This window comes from Mixophyes fleayi, chromosome 8, assembly GCF_038048845.1.
Source record: "Mixophyes fleayi isolate aMixFle1 chromosome 8, aMixFle1.hap1, whole genome shotgun sequence".
NCBI lineage: Eukaryota > Metazoa > Chordata > Amphibia > Anura > Limnodynastidae > Mixophyes > Mixophyes fleayi.
This window is the reverse complement of record NC_134409.1, coordinates 112,877,896-112,904,600: the sequence shown is the minus strand read 5'-3', so window position 1 is coordinate 112,904,600 and position 26,705 is coordinate 112,877,896. Positions and strand designations below refer to the sequence as shown.

At 37.8% G+C, this 26,705-nt stretch overlaps 1 protein-coding gene across 4 annotated transcripts in view; it reads left to right on the top strand.

Moving 5' to 3' along the window:
* PHF2 (PHD finger protein 2) overlaps window positions 1-26,705 on the top strand; it is a 189,679-nt gene that overhangs the window by 129,707 nt on the left and 33,267 nt on the right. For all 4 annotated transcript variants that reach the window (XM_075183190.1, XM_075183189.1, XM_075183192.1 and 1 more), the window contains exons 4-14: window positions 2,632-2,792; window positions 8,344-8,485; window positions 9,359-9,545; window positions 15,115-15,277; window positions 15,752-15,839; window positions 19,406-19,512; window positions 20,745-20,836; window positions 21,299-21,388; window positions 21,749-22,168; window positions 22,636-22,758; window positions 25,840-25,958. In XM_075183190.1, coding sequence (XP_075039291.1) covers window positions 2,632-2,792; window positions 8,344-8,485; window positions 9,359-9,545; window positions 15,115-15,277; window positions 15,752-15,839; window positions 19,406-19,512; window positions 20,745-20,836; window positions 21,299-21,388; window positions 21,749-22,168; window positions 22,636-22,758; window positions 25,840-25,958 — 1,692 coding nt within the window. The remainder of the gene's footprint in view (window positions 1-2,631; window positions 2,793-8,343; window positions 8,486-9,358; window positions 9,546-15,114; window positions 15,278-15,751; window positions 15,840-19,405; window positions 19,513-20,744; window positions 20,837-21,298; window positions 21,389-21,748; window positions 22,169-22,635; window positions 22,759-25,839; window positions 25,959-26,705) is intronic.

Below are 26,705 nucleotides of genomic sequence, written 5' to 3'. Positions count from 1 at the left end.
GCACAATGTCAAGATGGCCGGTTATCAGGTCTGACATTTAGGGCAATTGAGCAAGTACCTAAAACCTTGAGAGGAGGAGATAGGTTTCATTTACTGTGTAAGAGGGAAGCTTATTGGATTTTTAAGCTTAAAACACTGACACCGCAAGGTTTGAATGATACAATAGAATTAAATAATATTTGATAATGATTCATTCTGGTGTAACAAATTATGCATTAACTATCTCGGTCAGTTTTGACCTTGATTTGCTGTAATAGATGACACTTAATCTTAACTCTGTGTTGTGAACCTATAAGTTATGGTTTATATTACCTCTGTTTTTCCTTTTGAAATTTATGAGCCAACGACCTTTAATATTGATATTTTTATATATTGGTAGTTTAGCCATATATATACATCTATTGCTTTTGTACAGTCCTAGTATTAACAGCGTTAGAAAGGATTATTTAAGCGTTATTATAGTATTTGTAGGTGAAGTGATAATTTACACCAATACAATCTATTATGCTTTTAAACGGATCCACATCAGCGGAACTTTTAGCTGTAATTATGAGACAAACAGCTGTTTTACTGGTGACGTACGAGGCTGTTACTATTTTATGAATGGGAACCTCTGTTTATTGGACTACCCGTATCACATGATCATCAACAGGGGATTGGTCAGCCATCCCCATGTGACCATAATCATGGACTATTTGTAGAGAGCCGGTTTGTCCGGATAACATTACCTCTGATGAAATGGCCAGTGTGCCGAGAAACGCGTCAGACATTTATTGGCTTCCGGCCGGCGATTGATATAACAGAGCGATTAATTTACCCCGGGGTGAAGGAGCTCTTTTTGTGACCTGGAAGGACTAACACCTTTATCCAACTATTACCAGGAGATACACCTTTGAGTGATCCGTCCATCTGATAACACGATAAGTACTTAAGACTTTCTATTCCTCCTCTCTCATAGAGAGACTACATCTGTATAATACAAAGGAGGTGTGTACAAGCTGTGCTTATACGTACAATCCGTGGTATATATGTGATACTTCAACAAACTGCTGGATTTCAGTTACTGCATATTGAGGATTAATTCCTCCTGCTTTGGTGTTTACATACAAACACCTTCCGGGACTAAGCTCTATATATCTGGATCAACACTCTGCATTTGTAGCTTTGCCTTCTTAAGGGTGTATATCTGTATGTGCATTAACAGGTCTATCAATCACTTCACCTGCTGTGAATCCAATCATGAATACTCTATATGGGTTTTGACTCACTATGAATGCTGATTCCAGTTGATGTCAATTTGTTGCTATATTTGATACGGATTAATGTTTTATTCATTTTATATTTTATATTTGTGTGTATTCCAATACATAATAAATTACTATATCAATATTACTATTGGTTTACAGTTTTTGCGCTCTCAACCTGCCTTGTTTTATGTATGTTACATTGATATCCAGGTCCCAGAGCCTGTATTGGAGAGCTGCAACTGGCCATAGCTATATATGACATACGAATAGCTTTATATAGGTTTTATAGAGCGCCCATTGTTCATTTGTAATATTTGTACACATAAAAAGGATCGTTCAAAAGAAACATGTTCAGGTCAAGTGAAAGATGCAAAGTGAAAACATCTAGTTTAAAATTCATCTGTCGGGAGCCCTCTAGTGGTCAGGTGCTCTCAGCTCTCCTGGAAAGACCAAAATCACTCTCCAGTCCCATAGCAATCTATTACAGTAGATGCCTTTTTATATTGTATTGCTGCTTTTCTCATTTGAAAATACATGAATTCTTAATAAACTGCCATGTGTTGTATTAATAATTCTTTACACGTCGACGTTCCCATTCGTCTCCTGTCATGTCTCATTTCTCATGTCATGTTAGCAATTTGTTTAAATAAATGTTTTCACATGAATCAATAAAAGCTTAATATGAATGTCTGTATTTATTTATATAATCCATAAATTAAATCAATAATTCATAACAAGTGTAGCGGAATCTTAGACTAACACAAGCCTGCCACAAACGCTTTTTTTTTTTTTTAGTAATTTCTTTTAAGTTTTATATGGTGGTATAAAGAATGTCTTCTCTGAAGCTGAGTGATTTATATGGAAGACATTTAGATAATGCTTGCTGTATAAGCAGATTACGGGATCAGATCATTTATACGATTTATACAGTACACAGGTCTATAATCTGTTATATGTACCATACGCCTGTGAGTAAATATGTATTATAACAAATATAACTCTTTATACAGTACACAGGTCTATAAGAGTTGTATTTGTTATAATACATATTTACTCACAGGCGTATTGTACAAATAACTCTTTATACAGTGCACAGGTCTATAAGAGTTGTATTTGTTTTAATACATATTTACTCACAGGCGCTTGGTACATATAGCAGTTTTTCATGAACTGTGCCCTGAGTTATAGGTATGAAATGTTTGTTGACGAGTTCACGTCATACTACTTTGTCAGCACTTTGCAGAGACGTGGCCAGGTGTATGGCATTTAATATTTGATGATGAAAATTGTATCAATAAAAACACTTTAAAAGAGACATTGTCGCCAGCAATAAACGCATAAGATCAGTTTCCCAGATAAAGAAACCGTGACTTATCTCTTCCAGTGCTGAGGACGTGGTTACTAAATTGAACGGCAATCAGTTAACAGTGGAGTATTTTGAAGACACAGGGTTTACAGAGCCAGTTCTGGTGCCAAAGAAGGATGGTCTGGGCCTTTCTGTACCCGCTCCGACGTTCTATGTCAGTGATGTTGAGAATTATGTTGGTAAGTGTTCTGTTTGGTATTGTTATATTGATGTATCACATTGATTATGGAAATTGAATGACGATTTTCTGTAACCTCCCTTAGATGGATGACATAGACTTTTTCTTTTGTTCATCAGTGTTCAGTAAAACACATTTGCATAATTTATTCTTCATAAAGAACCATTTTTCTGCACAGAACAGCAATAGAACAGTGTCATTCAGTGGTCAGTTTATGGAAATACCCCTGTTTACTGAGAAAGGAAAATCATACAAAATTCATATAGATTTTCCCCAAAATATTCACATACACCTTGTTAATAGTTACAAGTTAGATATGGTGAAAAGACCACAGGCCCTTGGTTGTTGTGCCTTAGTGATTAGACGATCAGGAGGAAAGTCCTTCCCAGCATCTCCGCCTTGTTTAATAATTGTCTGCCCCTTCATCAAGTAAATGAAATGTTTTTAAAATGCAGCTGTTGCCTACGCACAGTGGATGGAGCCGGTTTGTGGCTAAGATAGTACTCAAGAGAATTCAGCCTTTCATTTCGCTATTAACCAGTGTTGTCAATGTGGCAATAGGAGTGCATGGTGTTTCTTCATTAGTCTGCGTACGGCCGCGATTACCAATAATGACAGGCAGGCTAAGGGAAAAGTAGACGACACCTGAATCACCACTCGTGTGTCAGCCTGCACTAATAGGTCTGATGGTAGCCGGCTTGCCAGTTACTATTAGATCCAATTTACAATTAATCTGTAAGTGCTTGCAATTGTGGAGTGCTAACAAAGTCTCCTGTAACTACTCAATGTCTCATCTTACCGGGTTAAAAATAACAATTTAAAAAAACAAACAAACCCTTGCTATAACAGCATCAAGTTTCCTATAAAATTACACATTTTTGTCATCCCTATTTTTCCCACCAGAGGAAAAAGAGATAATTGAAGTATGGGGTAAATTAATGCTGATGACCTATTTGCATTAAAGTAATCTGTTTTTTTTCCTCCTCTGTTCACAAAAAATATATAACATTCATTTGGATAGAGTAAAAGATAAAATAAAATTCTGCCCTTTAAAGGGCAACTACATGCAAAAAGTTAGTTTTGCTGTACAAGCAGTTAACCCTCAGCTATATTGCATAGCAAAATGTTTTAAATTCTTACACTATGGGGTATATTTACTAAACTGCGGGTTTGAACAAGTGGAGATGTTGCCTATAGCAACCAATCAGATTCTAGCTTTCATTTATTTAGTACCTTCTACAAAATGACAGCTGGAATCTGATTGGTTGCTATAGGCAACATCCCCACTTTTTCAAACACGCAGCTTAGTAAATCTAGCCCTATATGTCTAAGCGGGAATAGTTTTTTTCCTCCCACTTATGTTATGATGGCCAAGCATGCTGTGAGATACACAGCAATGTCAGGCAAGACAACTGTGATGTCTGATAATAATCCAGTCTATACTGATTTTTTTTATTATCCAGCTTGTTGGCAAATGTGTTTGGAAGCTGACCTTTAATGGCTTGTGAGTGTGGTCAGCTTTGTCCAGTTTGGTCACCTGTATGTGGCTGATTTGGACATTTATCCTGCTGTGCAAGGCAGAATCGGCCCATGTGTGCATATTTTAGTAAAGCAGAAAGACATGAGTGTAGATTTATTAAAACTTCTAAAAAGAAAAAGTGGGGGGTTGCCCATAGCGACCAATCGGATTCTAGCTATCATTTATCTATTTCATTCTATATGCTATAATTTGATTGGTTACTATGGGCAATACCCCCAATTTTACTTTTTAGAAGTTTTAGTAATTTTACCACATGGTCTGTTCTGGACACAGACCCTGTTATGGACACGTCTTCCTAAAACACACTGTATATATGCTGTTTAAATCTTCACACACAGCGCCACCTGGTATAGTCAACGTGGTGCTCTGTTAAGCCTTAGTGATCTCCTTTTAATCTCTTGAAGTACAAAGAAATGCAGAAGGCAATCAAGGACTCACTACAGGTGTCTTTGCACAAGCCTGTTAGAGGCATTTTATTACACGGACAAGAAAGACAGAGTAAAACTGTTGGTGAGTCTCCATGCCCTCTTCTTCAGATGCTAACATTGTCCGTGTATGACTATTGTTTTTATCTCCCAATCTTGAATTGCGTTCAGGTACAGGAAACCACATTACCTGAAAGCATTACATAGTGTCACACAGTTGTAACATTCTTGATTCCTTAAGGAAAGTTAAGCAAAAAATTTAGTACATTTTCTTACTCAAGTTTTCTGGGCAAAACCATGTTACAATGCAAAGGGGTGCAAATAAGTTTATTATTTTGCACATATGGAAAATACTGTCTGTTTTTTCATGTAGCACACAAATACTTGATAGCTTGTTTGTACACTGAAATTTAGTTATCGTCCAACCAGATTTTATATCTTGCTGGAATCCAACCAAATTTTAACTGCTTAGGATGGGTCCATACATTGTATAGTGAATGGTTAGGTTGTTTGGCTTGTATTTGAGTGCACAGGGTTTAGGATGGTTGTATTAACGAGTATGGACAGTCTGCGAGAGGTAAATGCAGAAATGTAAATGGCGTATTCTGTCACCAGTAACAATATTAGGTACAGAAAAATGCCTTAAACTTACATAACCTATAAAGGCGAAACATATGAACTCTGCAAAACATTGTTTTTGTTGGATAATTTTGCATGGTTTTGGTGCGTCACCAATTTGTTTAATTTTGTAGCAATTTAGAGCTCACTCTGGCCAATCATTCTGTGGAAGTCAAATCAGTGATCCCTTAATTGTTCCACTGGTGTTCATTAGGAGTGCCAATCACATGAGCCAGAAACCTCCATGATATGAAACTTTAAAAACAGCACTGCCATGTAAGGTGAAGAATCACCCTACCCAACCCCCCACTCATCGGAGCCCCGGGTCGGCTCCATGCAGCCATTTCTCAGAGGTCCATGGCCCATCTCACAGCCCTGGCTGTGTGCCACTGTACAGGAGATTGCAGCTTCTGAGTGGTCCTTCCGCTCACACCCCATTTCGTACACATTTGAAAGTGGTGAACAGAAACACTCCTGGGGGTGCAGCTTTAAGATCGTCTGTAGGGTATAAATAAGTATTTTTATTTCCCTGAATACCATTTAGTGATCACCCTTGAAGTCAGTGCTAGATTTCTGAGCGCAACATACAGGGTGTTGCAGTGGGGCTCTGTCTTTGCACTGGCTCACGTTTTGCTGAGACTGCACGTGCGGGTTGTCATGCAGATGGTCTTCTCAGTGACAGCTCCTGCCATGGAGATGCTTATTTTCTCCTTGCAGTTAAACTTTAGCCTTTTGTTCTGTGGGACTGGGAAGCCTAAGGGCTTATACTTATGTGCTTGTCCTCCTCACGGTGAACACAGCTTGAAGAGTTGTTCTTCTAGGTATAATTTATCTCAGTGATAAATGCATCCTTATTACATTCTCTACCGCTGGACGCAGCAAGAATACAACATAATATATTCCAGAGCTGTCCTTTGCTAGTGTGTACTATGGCCGCATTATCATTAAAATGAACATTTATTTATATGACAATGCAGCGTCAAACACTGAGAGCAGGACAAGAAAAAGCTTTTTATAAGTGTGTGGGAGCATTTAAGCTAGTTTGCTATGTAAAGTAATATTGCCGAACGGTAGTAGCCTTAAGGTGACTATTACCAAATCATTAAACAGTGGCTGAAAACATTCACCATCTTTATATCACTCCCCTTTATAATGATACCCTCGCTTAACACCAGGTATATTCTGTGCACCAAAAGTTTGTTAAAATGTATTGATTCCATTTATGCCACCCTCTTTACAATGCCACCCTCGCTATTACACCAGTTTTGGCTTGTATTTTAAGCTGTCAGTATAAAGAGAGATCACTGTAGTTAACTAGGTAATGACACCGACCCACAAGAAGAAGATTATTTATGGGGGTGCCAGAATACACTTTACACCAGGGGTCAGGGAACTTTTTTACCTTTTACCCCCAAATATATTTAGATATGCCAGTGTTACACCTTTGATTTGAAAGGAATAAAAATCATATATTATTAATTATTGGAATTCAAAATTTTATTGAATCTATTCAAAATTTCTTTGAAAGCTTCAACTTCAAAACTTCAGGTTTTGGAGAAATGATGTTGCTTCAATTTTGATACGAGAACATCAATATTGGGGCATTTTGATGTCTGAGCAATTTGGATACAGTCTTCAGCATCCAATCGATTTCTCTGCTTTGTTTTTATGTTCGTTAGAGTGGAAAATCCTTGTTCGCAAAGGTAGGTTGTTGCAAAAGGCAGCAACTTTTTGACTTCCTCCTCATGTGCAATTTTGAATGCTTTTGCAGCTGTTGACATCCTAAAATATGACGGATCTGCTTTGTTTTCAAATGCAATACGTGCTTCATTATTGCATCGAAGCTCAAGAAGTGCCTCTGCCAACCCTTGAGGCTCTTCTGGTGCAACAGCAATTTCACATTTAAAGGGGTCTACAATCCAACTGACAGCATGTGAATCGGCAGCATTACCCCCAGGAATTTCATTTTTACCCCATTTGGGGTAATTTACCCCTGTTCCCTGACCACTGCTTTACACTATCTGGCAGCCATGGCTGTATTGTCCTAATCCATTCCCTGACTTTGCATCTAAATGTTCTGCTGTCCTGTAACCCATGTATGGGTTCTCTGTATTAGACTGCAAAGTAGTAGTAGTAGTACGATCCTGAAACCAAAAGACAGTCAATGCACTGGAAAACACTGTCATCACCAATAATGAAAAAAGCTTGTCAAAATTCAAAGCAATACTCATTGTTTTTTTTCGATATCAAGGGTGTAATTTCGGAAGAATGGGTTCCAGAAGGCACAACAGTTAATCAGCATTATTATAAGGAAGTTTTGAAAAAGCTGAGAGAGAGAGTCAGAAAGAAACGGCCGCAACTGTGGAAAAATGGTTTCTTTCTTCACCAGGACAATGCGCCTGCTCACACAGCACTTTCTGTGAAGCAGTGTTTGACCGACAAACACATTACTACACTCGAACATTCTCCATATTTGCCTGATTTAACACCTTGCGATTTTTATCCTTTCCCAAAAGTTAAATCAGTGCTTAAAGGGGCACATTTTGAGTCACTTGATGCTGTATAGAAGAAAACGGCAGATATGAAATAAGTGACAGAAATTGATTTACTCCATGCCTTCAACTAGTGGAAAACAAGACTACAGCGATGTATTAGGGCAAATGGGGAGTGTATTGAAGGGGACAAACATTAAATTTGTAATACCAATAAATAAAGATGAGTTATTTAATCAGCCTCGTTATTTAATAGACATACCTCGTATAAGAAACCATTGTGACACACTGACCTATTACATGTGTTCTTATTGGCCTATGGTGACATCACCACTTTTTCCTTTTTTCACTATTGTTTGACATATTCATTAAAGTGAACACGCATTATAGTTCCTTAAATAAACCTCTTCCAGGCATAGATCTTATTCAACAAATGTAGCACAATGTCCCTAATGGTTTCTTATCTTTGTTTTTCAGGTCCAGAGAGAGTGGTTGATGTCACAGATGTCACAAAGCAGAAAGACTGCAAGATGAAGCTCAAAGAATTTGTTGATTATTACTACAGCACTAATAGGAAAAGGGTCCTTAATGTCATCAACTTAGAATTCTCAGACACAAGGTGAGTTCATAATAATGTCAATAATTGTTTTGTGTTACTATACATTAATGTACTTTCACAAATATGTGTTTGTCATGGTGTGCTCAACCCGGCAAGTTTCATGAATATAGGTTAAATGCAGGGATTACTGATTGTATAGCAAACTCTCGTCCCCCTTCATATACCTACACACGTTAAATTTAAGTGTACTGGTTTTCAGATTTTGGCATCACTCCAAAGTGATGCAGGATAGAGAAGTGTGACCTTTGTAATAGTGGCATGAAGTTGGTATTGGGATGTGACATGTTGCATACTGGACAGATTCATCCTGTGAGTGCCATCACTGTAGGATGTACAGCGATGGTAGTCCCATCTCCCTACGGTGACAGCCACTTAAGAGTGGTGATTTATTAGCTGCCCCAAACAGTCACAGCTAAGTTCTCCAACAAGATGTTCCTTGTTGAACATATGAAGGCAGAGATCTTTATGAGATTACAGTGCTGGTGATGTGGTCACGGCGGCTTACTGCAGAGGAGAGATAGACTTTGTGCTTTCCTATATTTACATATAGAATGCACCTAAATCTGCTCAGTATGTCCTTTACAGTGATACCAAACGAAAGCCCTATCGATGCTAAAAAAAAACCAAAAACACTCTAATGCAATCTGCTCAAGTAATGTAAAACATAAAAAGATGTTTCTGGAGATCCAGAATATCGGTGTATCTCTTCTCTGCAAAATATTCAGAATATTTATCAACTCCTCCAAAAAGTTTAATATTCAGTACATACTGAATGCAAACCATACCTTGATGTGTATCCTGTGTCGAGAATTTATAGAACATTATGTGTATCAGCCACAAGATCCACAACTTTAATTTAAATCTTGTCCACAGAATGTCCAACTTTGTGGAAGCTCCAGAGATTGTTAAAAAGCTCTCATGGGTGGACAACCATTGGCCTGATGATGCTCTCCTAGCAAAACCAAAAGTGACCAAGTATTGTTTAATATGCGTGAAGGACAGTTACACAGACTTCCACATAGACTCCGGAGGAGCCTCTGCCTGGTACCATGTGCTTAAAGTAAGTAGTCCATTGGTATAATTCTTTGGTTTATGATCCTTTCACTCTTATATTACGAGGCAAATTATATCACAAGTCACCTGTAAAATCACTATATGTGAGCGATATAGAGAAGATTTACTTTTTGTTCTTTATATCTTTTTTCTCAGTGTTAAAGGGTTGTTTTCTTTGTATAGTTTCGCATATTGTATTAGCATCTGAAAGTTTCACTTTGAAATTGTATTTTTATACAATTTACATTCTTTTTTTTCCTTGTTATATTTTTATCTGTTATAAACAGTAAGGTTAATCTACGACTGCGCTAAATGCAGACTTGCTCTTTTGTGGCCTATTTTTGCCAAATGCATGTGGTCTTGCAGGTAAGTTCATGGCATCCTCTACGGGGTGCAACATCTATCCTGTCTGATGGGAGGAGTTGGACTGATATGGGTCATTCCTTGATGAACGCGGATTAGGCTCACTTTTATACACATATGCAAAAGCAAGCTTTTGTTTTGCAGGATGAGATTATATGAATGAGATAAAGAGATGGAGAGGGCACATTTAGGGAGAGTACCCTGCTTTGTAGAAGGGCACACTGCATTTTTCTCACTGTACAACCTCCTGATGTAGATCATGTCTCGTGCTACACACTTCTAATATGATGAATTATACACCTTCAAGCTCCACTTGTGCAGAAAAGCGTATTTCTAGGCTCAATGCAACCAATGTAATAAAAACCTTGAAACACACAAATACAGTCCCTTGTCCCCTCACTTCTCGTTCTATAAGTGTTAGTAGGTTGAACATAGAAATGAGGTTGCACTAGGCTTACAAGTAGGTGCACTTGCCCAAATAAAGAAGCACCGTGGGTCTGTATTTTTGGGGAAAATATTAATAATTGAGGATTTACAACCACAACAAAAAAAATCACTGCATGCTTTGTGGTGATTGTAGACCCCTCAATTCCTTTATCCGGCAGTCTCACTGAAACTTGGTAACGGATTAGTGATCGTTTTAAGCCACAGCGAGCTACCAAGTAACTCCTATACATAGAAGTGACAGCTGATAAACAGATTGCGCATAAGATGTCCTTAATATAGAGAAATACAGTATGATAATAAGACCAAAACAATAATGGATATAAACTAATATTTACTAAATATACAGAGAGTTAAAACAATTTAATACATGTACCAATATAACACATGATTCAGTGCACAGGCTCAATGACCCTTTAGAAAAAAACCCACAAAATGTGTTTTATATTCCACAGAACTTCCAATGTTTCCAAGAAATGTCCTAGAACGATTAGATAAAAAATGTTGGACAAAAGATGTATACAAAGGCTCCGTAGTGTCAAATCACAACATAGCTTCAGATGACAACTTGCCACATACTGAATAAAGCGATGGGGGTGATTAATTATGCACCTCTTTGATGTTGGTTATATCGCATTCATATGGCAGCAGTAAATTGCAAGTATAAAGGGTGTATCCATCTTGCATATCTTAGTGTAGCCAAAATAGAATGAATCCAGCCATAAATAAAGGAGTCAAGCTTACCAGCCTCGATAGTCCAGATAGAAAATGTAAGTCCGCCGTCTGAGCGGCTAGGCGGTCCAAAACAAACTTGAATATTGGTGCGCACCAGTGAATCCGTCCGGACAACCACAGACTTAAGTGGAAGGTTCCTTGAAAGAGCTTGTAACTGTAAAGAACGCCTCTGGAGACAATGTAACAAGGGTCTTCACAATAAATGAGGCCAGAGAGAAAGAGTATAATTACTCCGTAGAGCCAGCAAAACCTTGCGACGCGTTTCGTCTGTCAAAGCAGACTTTTTCAAGCAACTTTTTCTCCAGAGGCGTTCTTTACAGTTACAAGCTCTTTCAAGGAACCTTCCACTTAAGTCTGTGGTTGTCCGGACGGATTCACTGGTGCGCACCAATATTCAAGTTTGTTTTGGACCGCCTAGCCGCTCAGACGGCGGACTTACATTTTCTATCTGGACTATCGAGGCGGGTAAGCTTGACTCCTTTATTTATGGCTGGATTCATTCTATTTTGGCTACACTAAGATATGCAAGACGGATACACCCTTTATACTTGCAATTTACCGCTGCCATATGAATGCGATATAACCAACATCAAAGAGGTGCATAATTAATCACCCCCATCGCTTTATTCAGTATGTGGCAAGTTGTCATCTGAAGCTATGTTGTGATTTGACACTACGGAGCCTTTGTATACATCTTTTGTCCAACATTTTTTATCTAATCGTTCTAGGACATTTCTTGGAAACATTGGAAGTTCTGTGGAATATAAAACACATTTTGTGGGTTTTTTTCTAAAGGGTCATTGAGCCTGTGCACTGAATCATGTGTTATATTGGTACATGTATTAAATTGTTTTAACTCTCTGTATATTTAGTAAATATTAGTTTATATCCATTATTGTTTTGGTCTTATTATCATACTGTATTTCTCTATATTAAGGACATCTTATGCGCAATCTGTTTATCTGTTTTTATATTTATTTAGAGGATTTGCACTTCCTCTGTTTGATTTGCTGCACTTGATGTCCTATCTATATTCATTTGTTTGTTTATTGCCTATTAGCGCCGGAGACCCTTTAGTATTTTATAGAAGTGACAGCTGGTAAATGTCTTTTTGTATGTCGGCCTGTTGAATCCATGCTTTATCCACAGGCCAGTGCTGATTCACCATCCTACCTACAGACCATGCCTTACAGAGGCTCATTGCTGTAGAATAAGAGTTCAAGTGAAAGTCTTCTTGGTGTCATTGCCCAAAAATCTTTTTTTCAACTCTGTTTTCTCCAAAGATTAAAGACTAAGGGGAAACAACCTGCACTAATGAGCTACAGTAGGGGAGAAACAGTTTGTCTTTAGGTGGGTTTCTGTCTCAACACAGGCTTGTGCCATAGTTTGAATACCCAGTGGATAAAGCATGATGACAGAGGGCCACCATATAAATGACATTTCTCAGAAGTCACTTTTCCTTAATAGGACTTGCTTATTTGCTGATAGTTCACAAGTAGTTTAGTTGTGTTCACCATTCAAACTTGGGAGTGATTAGATGTGTGTGTGTGTGTGTGTATATATATATATATATATATATATATATATATATATATATATATATATATATATATATATATATATATATATATATATATATATATATATATATATATGCCTTACAAGCTCTCCTACCTTGTTAATCATGATTTGTCTTCAGACAAATTTATTCCTGTTAATGGATCAATAATACTATTAGTTTTTTTTCAATCTACAAATATTTGCATAAAGAAACAAAAATTGGATTTCACAAATAGGTTGAAGCCTCAACCTAAACTAATGTGTTTTTGTGAAAAAATAGATATATTGTAGTGGTGTTCCGACTTTTTCTTTTTATTCTACTCCACAATGCGATACATTATGTAAAAGTTAATGTACATTTGTACTTTTTTTCTTATTTATTTATTTTTGCTGGCTGTAGGTGTCACTGTTTCCACTTCAGTGTAGGGAACTATCTAGTCATCTGCGAAATGATTTCTATAGACAGCAATTGCAACAGTGGCATCTACAGGCTAAAAATGGTTTGCACACCACTTAAAACATACTGAGGACTAAAGGTAAATAAATCAAAATTATGAATTATTTTTTAATAAATAAAGGTTCAAATGTTTTAATTTTATACTACAGATACCAATCCTTGAAATACACAATCACCACAAAGTGCATCCAAATAGTACAGATATAAAAAGATACAGTTAATAAACACTCTGGTGGCCTGATTCATTAGGGAAAGGAAAGCAAAAAAAAAGGAATAACTTTGCTCCTTGGCAAAACCATGTTGCATTGGAGGGGGAGGTAAATTTCAAATGTGGGGACAGATTTATAGTTGGGGTAGGGTATGTCCTAGATCAATTTTTAATTTCAATCACTATCATTACTCTAATTAGGAAAGAAGGGGGGAATTCAGTTCCCCTCATTGCTCTAAAGAACAACGCAGGGTGCGTGCTATTATCTTTAGTACGGTAATTCCAACGCGGATTTCTGCTTGCAGCTCAGGGAGTGTAGAGATTACCATAGTAGCGGTAATAACGTGCAGAAATTACCGTGCTAAAGGTAATTGTGCGCATCCTTTGATTTCCCCCTTTACAGTTCTAACATCACTGAATCACAGGGCTAACTACCTCATGCTGTATATGCAGCACAAACAACTCCTCTCTATATACCCATATTTCATATATATCACAGTCTCCATATAGCCTGTGCATACATCTCACAAGCCATATACTATCTCACAGTGCTCATTAAACAACCCAATATACTTACTGCTCATCATGCTCCATGGCCTGTGCCTCCATATTCACATGTGCTCCAATAATCCCTATAGTGTCTCCTTAGAGCAGCCTTACATAATGTCCCCACATGCTGCCTTAACCCCATGTGGAGCCTGTAGCTAGTTTTTGCTGCCTATAGGTCCCCATATGCAGAGCCTTACTGTCCCGTATGCAGAGCCTTACTGTCCCGTATGCAGAGCCTAACTGTCCCGTATGCAGAGCCTAACTGTCCCGTATGCAGAGCCTAACTGTCCCGTATGCAGAGCCTAACTGTCCCGTATGCAGAGCCTTACTGTCCTGTATGCAGAGCCTTACTGTCCCGTATGCAGAGCCTTACTGTCCCATATGCAGAGCCTTATTCACTACATTGCAGCCATATAGGCTTATTAGGAAAGAGGGGGTTTGGGAAGAAGGGAGGGGAAAAGTGGGGAGAAATACTTGGTTCTTGTCCATCTGGATGGTGATGCAGAGGAGAGCGTGCAGTGTCGGGGCCCAGGCTTTTATCCTCAGGAACTCCCATGTACAGTGTATAAGGTTTGGTTTGTTTCTTTTGGAAAATGTTTACATTTTAGTTCAGTTTTACTATTTGTATTTTATGCTATGCCGTAATAATTTTTCACACTTTTTTTTGTATGTCCAGAATAAAAACCAAAAGGATACAACAACAGGCACTCCACAATAACTCTTATACCTTCTCAACAATATATAACACATACTTATATTCAGTCCTTTACAAATAGTCCAAATGTCTTGTGTGAATTCACAGTACCTCTTTCCACATCAGTAGATGATGTTGCTCAGATGAAATTCCCAGTTGTATATAGGATATAAAAAGCAAAAACAACATGCATAGTGTAGTATGTTATTAAACACACAGTGTGATATCACAAGTCATGGTAATACTATGATAAATTCACTATTCAAGAATATCATGAATCCACATCCATTGGACTATTTGTAAGTGACTGGATTTAAATATTTGTTGTTTATTGTTGTAGAAAGTATAAGATTTATTGTGTTGCGCTTGTTATTAGTATATATTTTTATTTTATTTCTTGACCTAAAGTAGGGTATGGTGTACATCCCAATATGTACATTATAGGCAGTCACAATTAATACAGGAGTGCTCCCAGTTATATTATTATTTTTATATCTGCTTTTATTGTATGATAAATACACTTCTATTTTTTAATAATATACACTTCTCCTGTGTTTTTGTTTCAGGGCGAAAAGATATTTTACCTGATCAGACCGGCTTCAGCCAATATATCTCTGTATGAGCGCTGGCGATCAGCTGCCAATCACTACGAGATGTTCTTTGCAGATCAAGTGGATAAATGTTACAAGTGCACAGTCAAACAAGGGCAGACTCTCTTCATTCCATCAGGTGAGTCCACAGAATCCCTACTTATCTCATACTTTCCAGTACACAACAGATGTGTAAAATGGTCTGTTCTGGGGGCAACCTATGTTGTCCGTACCAGACAACAAGCATAAAGCTGGGTACACACTACATTATCATACCAATCACGCGATAAACGACTGTTAAGACCGATATCGCATTGGCACGTACGCTCCCATGATAATTTTTTATTGTACCAAAGCACATTGTATTCTTTGATTTGTTTTTTTAAACTGACTAAAAACCATCATCAGCAATGGAACGATGTCTGGCAAATGTGGAAGTGTGCATGTCATGCCAGGTCTTCCCCAGAACTTTATCAATAAGGCACCTAGTCATGTCAATAAGACGCAGGATCTTCCGATTTATAGAAATACTCTTTCTTTCACTCAATACAAGTAGGATTATACCGACTTGTTGTTCTTAACATGCTGATTAACTCTGCTGTTTCTGCTACAGGCTGGATCTACGCAACACTGACCCCTGTGGACTGTTTAGCATTTTCCGGGCACTTCCTGCACAGCCTGAGTGTTGAAATGCAGATGAGGTATCATTCACTCTTTTTGTGTCTAATCAGGAAATTGTCAAGAGCTCTTTGTTGAGCCTTTAGATTTTTTTTTTTATCAAAGACTACAAGAAAATCTTCTAACTCTTGATTCTCTCCTTGAAAGTATGATTAGGCAGAGCCGAAACTTAGAATTCTAGCGCCTGGGGCGAGAAAGACAAATGCTGCCCCCCCTAGCTCTCAATTTTAACCAAATGAACCTAAAAATATCCCTAAATTGCACCCCTCTTCAGCAGTGTGCCCTGGGCGGTCGCCCCTGTCACACAGCCCTAGTTACGGCCCTGTGATTAGGCTATTGTTTTGACTCTTGAAGTTCACTTGTGCTGCATCCAGGGACCAGTAATATTACTTGTCTATACTATAGTGAAACGATTTTCCGCATTATTATTGCTGTTAATGTTTCATAATGAAATGATATGCTGCATAAGAGGCAGAACTAACGAGCTGTGGGCCCCGTTGCAGGGAAGGAGGGAACCAGGGCCCACAGTTCGTTCATTTCCCGTGCAGCGGGCCCCATTATCTCCACGGGCCCTGGTGCACCACACCTGCTGCACCAATGGTAGTTCTGCTACTGTGCTGTGTTCAGTGATGTCACTGGCTCCTAGTGAAATGGATAGGCTGCATTCACTGTGATGTCACTGGCTTCTAGTGTATGGATAGGCTGCATTCACTGTGATGTCACTGGCTTCTAGTGTATGGATAGGCTGCATTCACTGTGATGTCACTGGTTCAATGATAGGCTAAACTCACACTAATGACAGTGGTTCGAGGTGAATTCTCATGGACCGATGTAAATGAGTTCTCTGTACAGCGCTGCGGAATTAGTGGCGTTATATAAATAACTGATGATAATGATGATAATATTGGTTCAGCCATCAAAATGGCTGCTTCATCATTCATTTATGTGGCACCACATATTCTGTAGCACCTGACATAAGCAGGAAGATATGACAAACATGACAACAGTGTACATAATAACATAACCTTGGGTACAGTTGAGCAGCATAATAAACACATTAATACAATTAACAGAACAAATCGCATATCATACAGAAAAATTCAGCATAAGACATGAGAGGGACAAACTAGAGACATAGGGTTATGGGCCAGGACCAACACAACATATTTGTATTTATGGGAGAAATGTCTGATCACACAACTTGCTGTAATAAAACTGTACTCTTTATAAAACAGGGCGGTCCTTTGGGGGGGGGGGGAGCAATTTAGAGCCCCGCCACCTTTCTCACTCCTATCAGGGGCAGCAAACTATGTATATGTGCCTGTCGGCAGAGTCGGATTGGCAGGGATGCTGCCAGCCACTCTGATTGTGTTTATAGCAGGATTCTCTGGGGCATATTCACGCCCGGGATTACATGCGGCTGCGCATCCCTACGGAAATTCGTGATGTTGCGGTACCGGGACCCGTGCAGCTGCACATAATCGCGGTCGCGAATCCTAATTGAATATGCCCCTCTGTCTGCACAAGTGTATAGTGTCTGTCATTCTGTTATTTACACTTTCCAGAAGTCCCCTAACCCCACCCCCCCCCCCCTAAATCCGCCACTGGGTACGGGGCTTCTAGAAAGTGTAAATAACAAAATGACAGTGGTGTGACCACAAGACACAACACAATTTCTGAGTGGCTGATAATGTCACCTATATATTGAGTTACACCGTCTTACTAGACTAGGCACTTACTGCTATACTGGTTGGTAGCAATGACAACAATAGAGAATGCAGTATTTGGGGCACACATTGTTAACAACAGTTAAAAATATCAGATCCTTTCCATCCAAAGGCACTATTATGTATATACAGGTTGTGGGTCACTAATCTAAAAGTATAATTTAATGCAATATGAAAAGCAGTATTTTAGCATTCACAAATATACATGGAAAATATCCCATAAGGTCTTGTACCTGGGTGCTGGTAATGTGTCTGCAAACATGCAAAACTTTGAGATCTCTTTGTACAAACAGTCACTCTGTACATAGGGCCCTGGCGTTGAACCCACGCCTGCATTTTGAAGCAAGGCAAAGCTACTAGTAGAAGCACTCAAATTTGTTTCAATGTGGTCCTCTAAGCAGTTCTCGAATAGAGCTCTAAAGGTCAAAAATGTACAATAAATCTACTCAAATTTAGATTAAAAAAATGTGCTGTAAATTCAAGCAAGACTAACAGGTTTTGTACAGTTTGCCATGTAAACGACAAACTCGAGTAATGTTCTCTGTTCTTCTTCTTCTTCTTCAAAAAAAAAAGTTTCACATATTACAGAGTGTAGCAATTTAAGCTTGAATAGTTAAAATGTAATAGTTTATTCTAGTATATTTTATTTTAACTGTTATTTGCAAACTCGCACTTTGAACCGCGAATTTAGCAGCAACAGTTGAATCTAAATCAAACTAGCGGGAAAACCCACGATCCTGCGGAAAACCAGTTCAGGCCGTCGAGCTGGTCAAATTCAAATTTCTGTCTCAATAGTTTAAGCAGCTATAGTTACTAGTAGCGTAACCTTTGTCCAAAGACTGCTGCATGTCCATATAGAGGGCCGGTACTTACTGAGTGAATGTTTTCCGCCTCCTTGATCAGCACCCTTGTATGTGAGGATTAAAAGACCAGAAGATGTTTACAATGTTATACACCTTAGTGTATAGCTGTTCATTTTTAACAGCTATTTCACTTGTGTTTGTCCTTCGATGGGCTTGTAGTCATACAGTCTCATATGCATAGGGAAAATGCTTCCCTAGGATCAGAAAATTCCAAGTCCTGAATCTTTTGCATAAATAAGTGTGCCTGGAACAAGTATCGCTCACAAATAAATCAACTTCAGGTTAAACATTCCTAACAACTATTAGTGTTGTCATCTATCCAGTTTTCACTCTACAGTCGGGATTTGGAATCTACTGTTCAGTTTTTAGAATACTGCTCAAGTTTCAGTGATCTTTAAGACCAGATACTTTAAAGTGATTTGATGCTAAATGAATGTGTATAGATGAGAACAAATCAAAGGAAGGGAAAGTGATTACCAAGAATGGGCAGAGAGTATTCTACATACAGTCGCAGCATCGATTCTCCGAAATGAGATAAGTGTATCATGAACTTTCTTAATAAAATTAAAACAGAAACCTTAGCTAATGGTTCCAGAATTAATGGACAGAGATAGCCTGGGTAAATCATTTTAGGATAATTCTTGCTTGAACTGGATAGATATATCTTGTTTGTATTTTACCAGTCCAAAAGGTGGCAATTCTAAGAATGTTCATCCTAGATGTCTGGAGGTTATGTTCTAGGATAGACATGACATATGTCGACCTGGGATAATCTCAGATAAAACTGTACATTCAACAGTGTCCACATACGTTGGGAACGCTGTTATTTGTACATATAAGATTATATTTACCATGTACCTGGATCCCAAGTAATGAGCTAAATACCAACACTTATTATGTCAGTTGCTGTAATATTCTGTTCTGAGTGACCACATTGTAGTCATGTAACTTTGGTCGCAGTTTGATGTCTTAATCTATGTGTTATAATTTAACCTGCAGAGCATATGAAGTAGAAAAGAGACTGAAGATCATCAGCTTAACCCAGTTTCCAAGTTATGAGACAGCTTGTTGGTACGTGGGGAGACACCTGCTTGAGAAGTTCAAAGGTACTTTAAATATTGTTTCTTATTACAAGATTTTGGGCATTGGTGTCATTTTCCTATTTCATAAAGGAAAACTTCCTGGATGCTATTTTATAATATCTTGTGTTAAATTATAGATATTTTATATGTATGTGGTGTTGTCATCATTATCCTCCTCTGTAGTATTTTGCTTAGTGTTTTTTGAGTTGCTTACAAAATGCAGGTGTAAGTGGTTAGCAAATGCATCACCATCAGCATTCAGTTATTGCATGCATAAAAAACATCAATGTTGCCTGGGTTTATTATTCTAATCCATATATATGAACACACACTCTAGAAAGATAATCCACTACATTGTAACATGGTTTGCTTCGGAGTACATTTACTCGTTTTTTTGCCTTCCTTTCCTTAATGACTCAGGCCCCAAGTGCGCAGGTCATATGGAAATTAGAGTTTTCACTTCTTGGAGGGTAACCAGTTATACACTGTGATAGCTAGAGATGATGTCTGCAATGAATAGTGACACACTGCTGAAGTGATGTAGTAATGCTAAATTGAGACTTTTTTGAGACAAAGTGTCTGAAATTAAATATCTTCAAAATAAATTGCTTACAATACAAGTGATAGTAACACTTCAGTCAAAAAAAGTCCATCTGTTTTACCTAGGTAAAAAAAATAAATCAAGTTGAAATGTTTTTTATTTGAAAATTCCTTTCGTTAATTTGTTTTCTATCACTTATATTATTTTTTGCACATATACTACTTGGATTGTAGTGCAAAAATTATATTACATTTTGTGAAAATAACATTTGCTGACAGTGTAGGGAAAACATATCTGACTTCCATGATGCTCAACCATCCTTCAGTGTGAAAGATTGTCATCCATGCTCTAAAGCATGTACATATGTAGGATTATTCCTTTCTTCTCCAGTGGGTAAATGTATCAAGCTGAGAGTTTTCCGGCAGGTTTGAAAAAACAATCAGATTCTAGCTATCATTTATTTAGTACATTCTACAAAATGACAGCTAGAATCTGATTGGTTGCTATAGGCAACATCTCCACTTTTCAAACCCGCTGGAAAACTCTACATTTACCCCCAGGTGTCTTTGTGACCATAACGCAGTTGAATAAAAGCTGATTAGGGATAAAGTTCAGACTACTAATGAAACAAATCTCTTGAACTCTGGTGCATGTCACTGTCTCTCTTGGAAAAGCAGAGATTACAGTATTAATCCTGGGTGTTTCTTTACTTCAGCATTACATAAATCGGGGAAGCAGCCAGCACCTCATCTTGTCCAAGGGGCCAAAATTCTGAATGGAGCCTTTAGATCATGGACGAAAAAACATGTAAGGACTTAAGTTCTACCCAATACTGAATTCCTGTGTAACATTAATGCATATGCTTTCATTATTACAGTTAGAGAAACAATTGGTTAAATACATCTGATTATCATGTCCTTAACATTCCTAATAAACTCCTAACCCACCACATGTATAAGGACCCACTGAGGATTGAGGCTCATCTGGGCAGCACGGTGGCTTAGTGATTAGCACTTCTGCCTCACAGCGTGCGCTGGGGTCATGAGTTCAATTTCCGAACATGACCGTATCTGTGTGGAGTTTATATGTTCTCCCTGTGTTTGCTGGTGCTCCGGATTCCTCCCACACCCCAAAAACAGTATATATAAATATATTAATTGGCTGCTGATGATGATCTGGCAATTTTCTGGTAACTATAATGGCCATTACAAGCCTGTTTGATTTTTGTCCCATTTGTAATAAGTACATTATTTCCATGGTTTATTTCAGGCTCTCTTAGAGCACGAAGATGAACTTCCTGAACATTTCAAGCCATCGCAGCTCATCAAGGATCTCGCCAAAGAAATACGGTTAACAGAGGTGGGATTTTAACTATCTATTAACCAACTTTGAAGAGGACATTGTAAGACCAAGTAGAATTTTTTGGCATCTCACAAGTTATCTCTGAAAGTAACAGAAAATAAGCAAAATATACCAGGTTTCATGAACAAATTAAAGCAAAATTCTAATACATTTATATCTTGTGTAATACTCTGCTAAATGTTATAAAATTGTGCCCCCCCCCCCCCCCCCCCCCTTCTTGAAGATGAGAGGCTCCCAAAAAAAAATTCCTCTCGCCCATTTCTATGACAAAATTCATTTTGGAAATCGTCTTCTTTGGCGAGAGTAGCAGAATTGAGTTAAGGCCCCTCTGATTAACTGCTTTTTGTTTTTATTTAGAATGCGTCAAAAGTCAACAAAACGGACATTAGTGCCAATGCCATCCCGGAAGGGAATAATGTGGTGGAGAAAATAGAGAAGGAAGAACCTCCCTCGCCTGTGCCAGACATTTCCCCGCCCGTGGAAAAAGTTACGAAAAAAAAGACTCCTAAGAGTGAAAAATTACCCAAACCACCGAAACCTCCAAAACCGCCTAAGCCTCCCAAAGAGGCAAAACCCCCGAAAGGTGCCAAACCTCCCAAAACTCCAAAACTGCCTAAGCCTCCAAAACCACCTAAAAACAAGGAGGGAGGGAAGAAGAAGACAAAGAAGGTGAAAGAGTCACCACCAACTTCACAACCAACCACTCCTGACCTCGATATTCTCGAGGCCCACACTAAAGACGCTTTGATTAAAGTGGACACACCAAAGAAGGGGACAGTGAGTATACATCATTTGTATTATAACTAAATTTACTCCAGACTCCAGTGTCAGAGAAGAGGTTCCATTTACAGCATATTCAATGGTAACGTCAAACAAATTAAGCCACTGGGCGGCACTTTTCTATTCATGCATTGCTGGTTCAATTACAAATGTACAGAGAAATTCAAGTCTCGCTGCAAAATAGTTACATCATTGTTTGCCAACCGTGTCTATAATAATAAAAAAACATGATTGTGAGATATATTGTTGGATAAATATTGGTTGGTTAAAGCAAACAAGTTCAGCCATGTTTCATTTATTGATTTGCATTGAAGTATGTGTTTGATTTAACTTAATCGCAGCTTCCGTTCATAGTAATACATGGGAACATGGCGCGTAGAAAAGTAAATTGAGTAAAGGTAAACAGTATTTATAAAACTTTTATCCTTTAACAATGAAATTAAGTTATAGGTGTTTTTTTCCAGGCACCTAAAGAGGAGATAAGTGTTTCTAACAAGGAGGACACCCCTAAACAGAACAGCGAGGTGGAAAAGTTTGAAATACGAGAACAGAATAAAATCAAAACAGAAGCAAAATGGAAATATAAGGTATATTGAATGCCCTAAACACACAGCTGGTTGAAAGCTTTAATTTGCCACTAGCATGTAAAAGTAGAAAGGGATAAGTCAGATTATCAAAAGGCAGTACAAGAACTAAGGAAGGTACAACTCAGAGCCAGGATGTCGTTTTCTATTGCTGATATTGTGATGAGCTTTAGTATGGCTTAGTCCCATTATAAATGTGCTTCCAATGCAGAGACCTAAACATGTGGTACCCTCTTGTAAAGCAAATACATTTCATCCAATCAGAACAGCTCAAAGTGAGCAAAAGCCAGCCTACTCTTTGTAAGTTGGTAACAGTTGTTCCGTAGCGATGCTGGGCCTTTAAATCAAGTCCATCATCTTGCATGTGTGGGTATAATATACATAACCTATAGTTAAAACTACAGATTAAAAGTCAAGTTAAAGCTGTTGCTCTAGAGAAGGCGGCATTATAAAGCAAGTGGCAGAGATTATACTTATTGGAGTAACGAGGGAACACATATATAATGTGTGTGTGTTCTGATGAAGCTTCATAGATCGGCTTGTAGTGTCTCAAGTAGCATAACTGCTCTGTACAGATTGGGATTCTAGACATTGAAGTATGATGCATAAAAGTAACAGAAATTGAAAGCAAATGAGACTGTTTGGCCCACAACACAAGTTTTATAGCAATTGAGAGCAAATTAAAATTATAGTGGGGGAATTAAAGTGAAAGAGAAGTGCCACCGGAGCTTGGTGTGATGAGACTAAGCTGCAATGTCAAAACTCTGCTCATTGTATGAAAACTTTAATGGCTACGAGCCGAGATTGCTCTACAATTATAACCGGAAGTGCGCATAGCAGGTCATTGTGCGCGGTTTGGCCATCTCCCCCCCTCCCCCCCTTCAGTGTGTTTTGTGTTTTTTTATCTTATCATTATGGATAGAAACCAAATACTCCATCATAGTTTAACCTTAAACAAAGCTGCATTGGAAAATAAAATTTAATGTTTAATTTTCTCTCCATACTTCTTATATGTTAAATGCACCACTGTTGTCCATGGCAGAGAGGGCCACATGGCTCGGCACCTTTATTAAATACCTGTGATTATGGCATTTCAACTCTGTGGAAGGTAATGTGGCACTTTACAGCACACAGATGTCGGTGTTTGGGAATTACCCTTCGGCAACCCCTTAGGGTGTTGTTACATGACCACATTTAAGCAATGCCTTTTACCAACCAGAAGAATTGACTAAATTGCGATAGAGTTTTAATTCCAACTCTCAGGGCTAGATTTACTAAGCTGCGGGTTTGAAAAAGTGGGGATGTTGCCTATAGCAACCAATCAGATTATAGCTGTCTTATTGTAGAAAGTACTAAATAAATGAAAGCTAGAATCTGATTGGTTGCTATAGGCAACATCCCCACTTTTTCAAAAATGCAGCTTAGTAAATCTAGCCCTTAATGAGCTGCAAAAGACACATTGTAGTCAAGAAAACCTGACGTTCTACAGCCTGAGTATTGATAAAATGTTGACAATGGGAGAGGTTTCACATGTCTAGGAACCAATATTTTCCATTTGTTTTAGGTTATTATCACTCTTGCTGTTACATTTCGAATGCCACTTGTTTGTCAACAATATTGTGCTATGCAAAACTGTCACGTGATACCACCTTAAGTTTCCTATAGTATTTCCTATCAGGAGCAAAAGGTAATTTGTTATTGCAGAACTATCTTAACAGACGTGGTCTCGCATTGCTTTCTAAATAGTTATTGCTAACTGGTATAACATTGCATACTTCCAAAGGATTTTATTTCAAATATTCATTTCAGTTTTACTGGTGAGTCACATAAATTAAACAAGAATATTCTGTGCCGTTACATTACATTCAAACCAGTAATTGTACATGTCTGAAACATTGCAACAGATCAGTGGTGAAATTACATGTAATTATCACTTGGAAGAACTGTTTTGCTTTGTGCTATCATTGCTAGGAGATCTAAGTGAGTTAAAAGGAAGTGAGGGGATAAAACCTATTAGTCATTGTAAAAAGGAAAGACCTTGCTCAGTTACAGCTCATTTGTAAAGCAAAAAAAAAACACAGCCGTTCAGATTGCTAAATGAGGAATACCATTTCCAATTTAGTTTCTCTGTATTTTTCATTAAAAATACACCGTTTTCAATACAGTTATTCTGAACAAGGAGGCGTTTTATGAGAGCCAAAAAAGTAATTAATTTTTTTTTAATTGTTAATTTGCAAAGTTCAATTATTTATATTCAGAGATAATTTTAAAAATGGGATACCCCATTATTGTTGTTTTACTGCATTGTGCGCCCTCCTTGCTCCTTGATTAAACAGTTTAGAGGAGTGTAGGAGAAAGGGGAGATGTGTCTTTCCTGTGTTCGGTCTATCAATTTCAGCATTTAATCACATTGCTTTTATGCGCACAGCTCTGATGAAGGAGCACTTGGTTTGCTCACCAAGTAGCACACACTCCACCTGGAAGTCCTAGGTTATCCGTCCTCTGTACAAACATAAAACTACTCTGTTGCCTCTGTAAAATGAAGAACAAGCTTCCTGGTGTGTGCCTAATTACCTTATTCAAATGTCCTGCAGAAAAGAGGCTCAAATCTTGGAGGCAGCAATGTATGCTGGACAAGTGGGGGGTAATATTAGTATACCTATCCAGACTCATTGTTTTCATTTCTACAATTGCACCATGTTGCAATGCAAATATGCTATTTTCAGGCCAGAGCAACGACTTAGACATAGTTTATATTGCCATCTTTTTACCATTTGTATATTATTCTCTTTGTTTCCTGATGCTAGTTTTCTGAGCTAAAATATAAATGAGATAAATAAAGTACAAAAACATACAGTTCAAATATTGCCTCAAGTAACACCTTATTGTACAGTCTGTGATGAGAGCTAATCTTATTTAGCATTGCATGCAGTATATTAAAACATTTCATTGGTTTATAATTCAACACATATTTGAAGGAACACTAGAATTGATTTTGATCAAGAAATATCAATGACTAGAGCTTTAAATACACAAAAACGTATTGAAAACACTAACTTACTCATTTTCTTTCTTGCCTTTCAGAACAGCAAGCCTGATTCATTGCTAAAAATGGAAGAGGAACATAAATTGCAAAAAAATCCATTTTCAGCAATCAAGGACAGTAAATTCAAGTTCTCTTTCTCTAGCAAGAAACTGTTCAGGTAGGTATAAAATACAGCAAAATCTTCATTTTTTTTTTTTTTTTTTTTTTAAATGTATTTATTTATTTAAAAAAAAAAAAAAAGAATATTGTCAATATTGAAATGTCTTTCCTCTAATTCTAAGTACAAGTACTCCCATCAATCGGGGATTCAACAAACATTGTAAACCTGAAAGGGCGAGCTTTTAGTCTGCATTCCGTCAGACTGCACTATGTAGTGAAAATGAAAAAGATGTGTAGGGATTATAATACAACAGAAATAAAGGCTAAGCCATGTCATTTTCTCAAACTCAAAACTGAAATTATATTTAACATAGGGTTCATCTTTTGTGCAATCCATAGCATCAGATATTTGTAATTTGGAGCATGTGGGCTCCCCTGGGCAGAGCGAAATTGGAAGATCTTGAGCACCACATAGTTTAGACCCTTTAATAAATCCAGCCACAGTGGTTGGTAAATAGTTCTATTGTTAGATGAACCTCTGCTGCAGAAGCATTTGATCTTCTGTGATAATTTTATTCATAGTTGTCTGATTTTTGTACTGTATACAAACAGTGGATTCCACTGAGCCCTTTAAAGTAGCTGTTCACCTTCAGGTAAACTTTAATTTATTGGTTTGTACATGACTTTTAGACATTTTCACTAAATAACTTGATATAGCTTTCTGTGTATACCGATCAGAAAGATATGTCAACCACAGTTTTTTTTATTTGTGTTTTCCTTGGATATGGCACAGAGCTGCTATGTT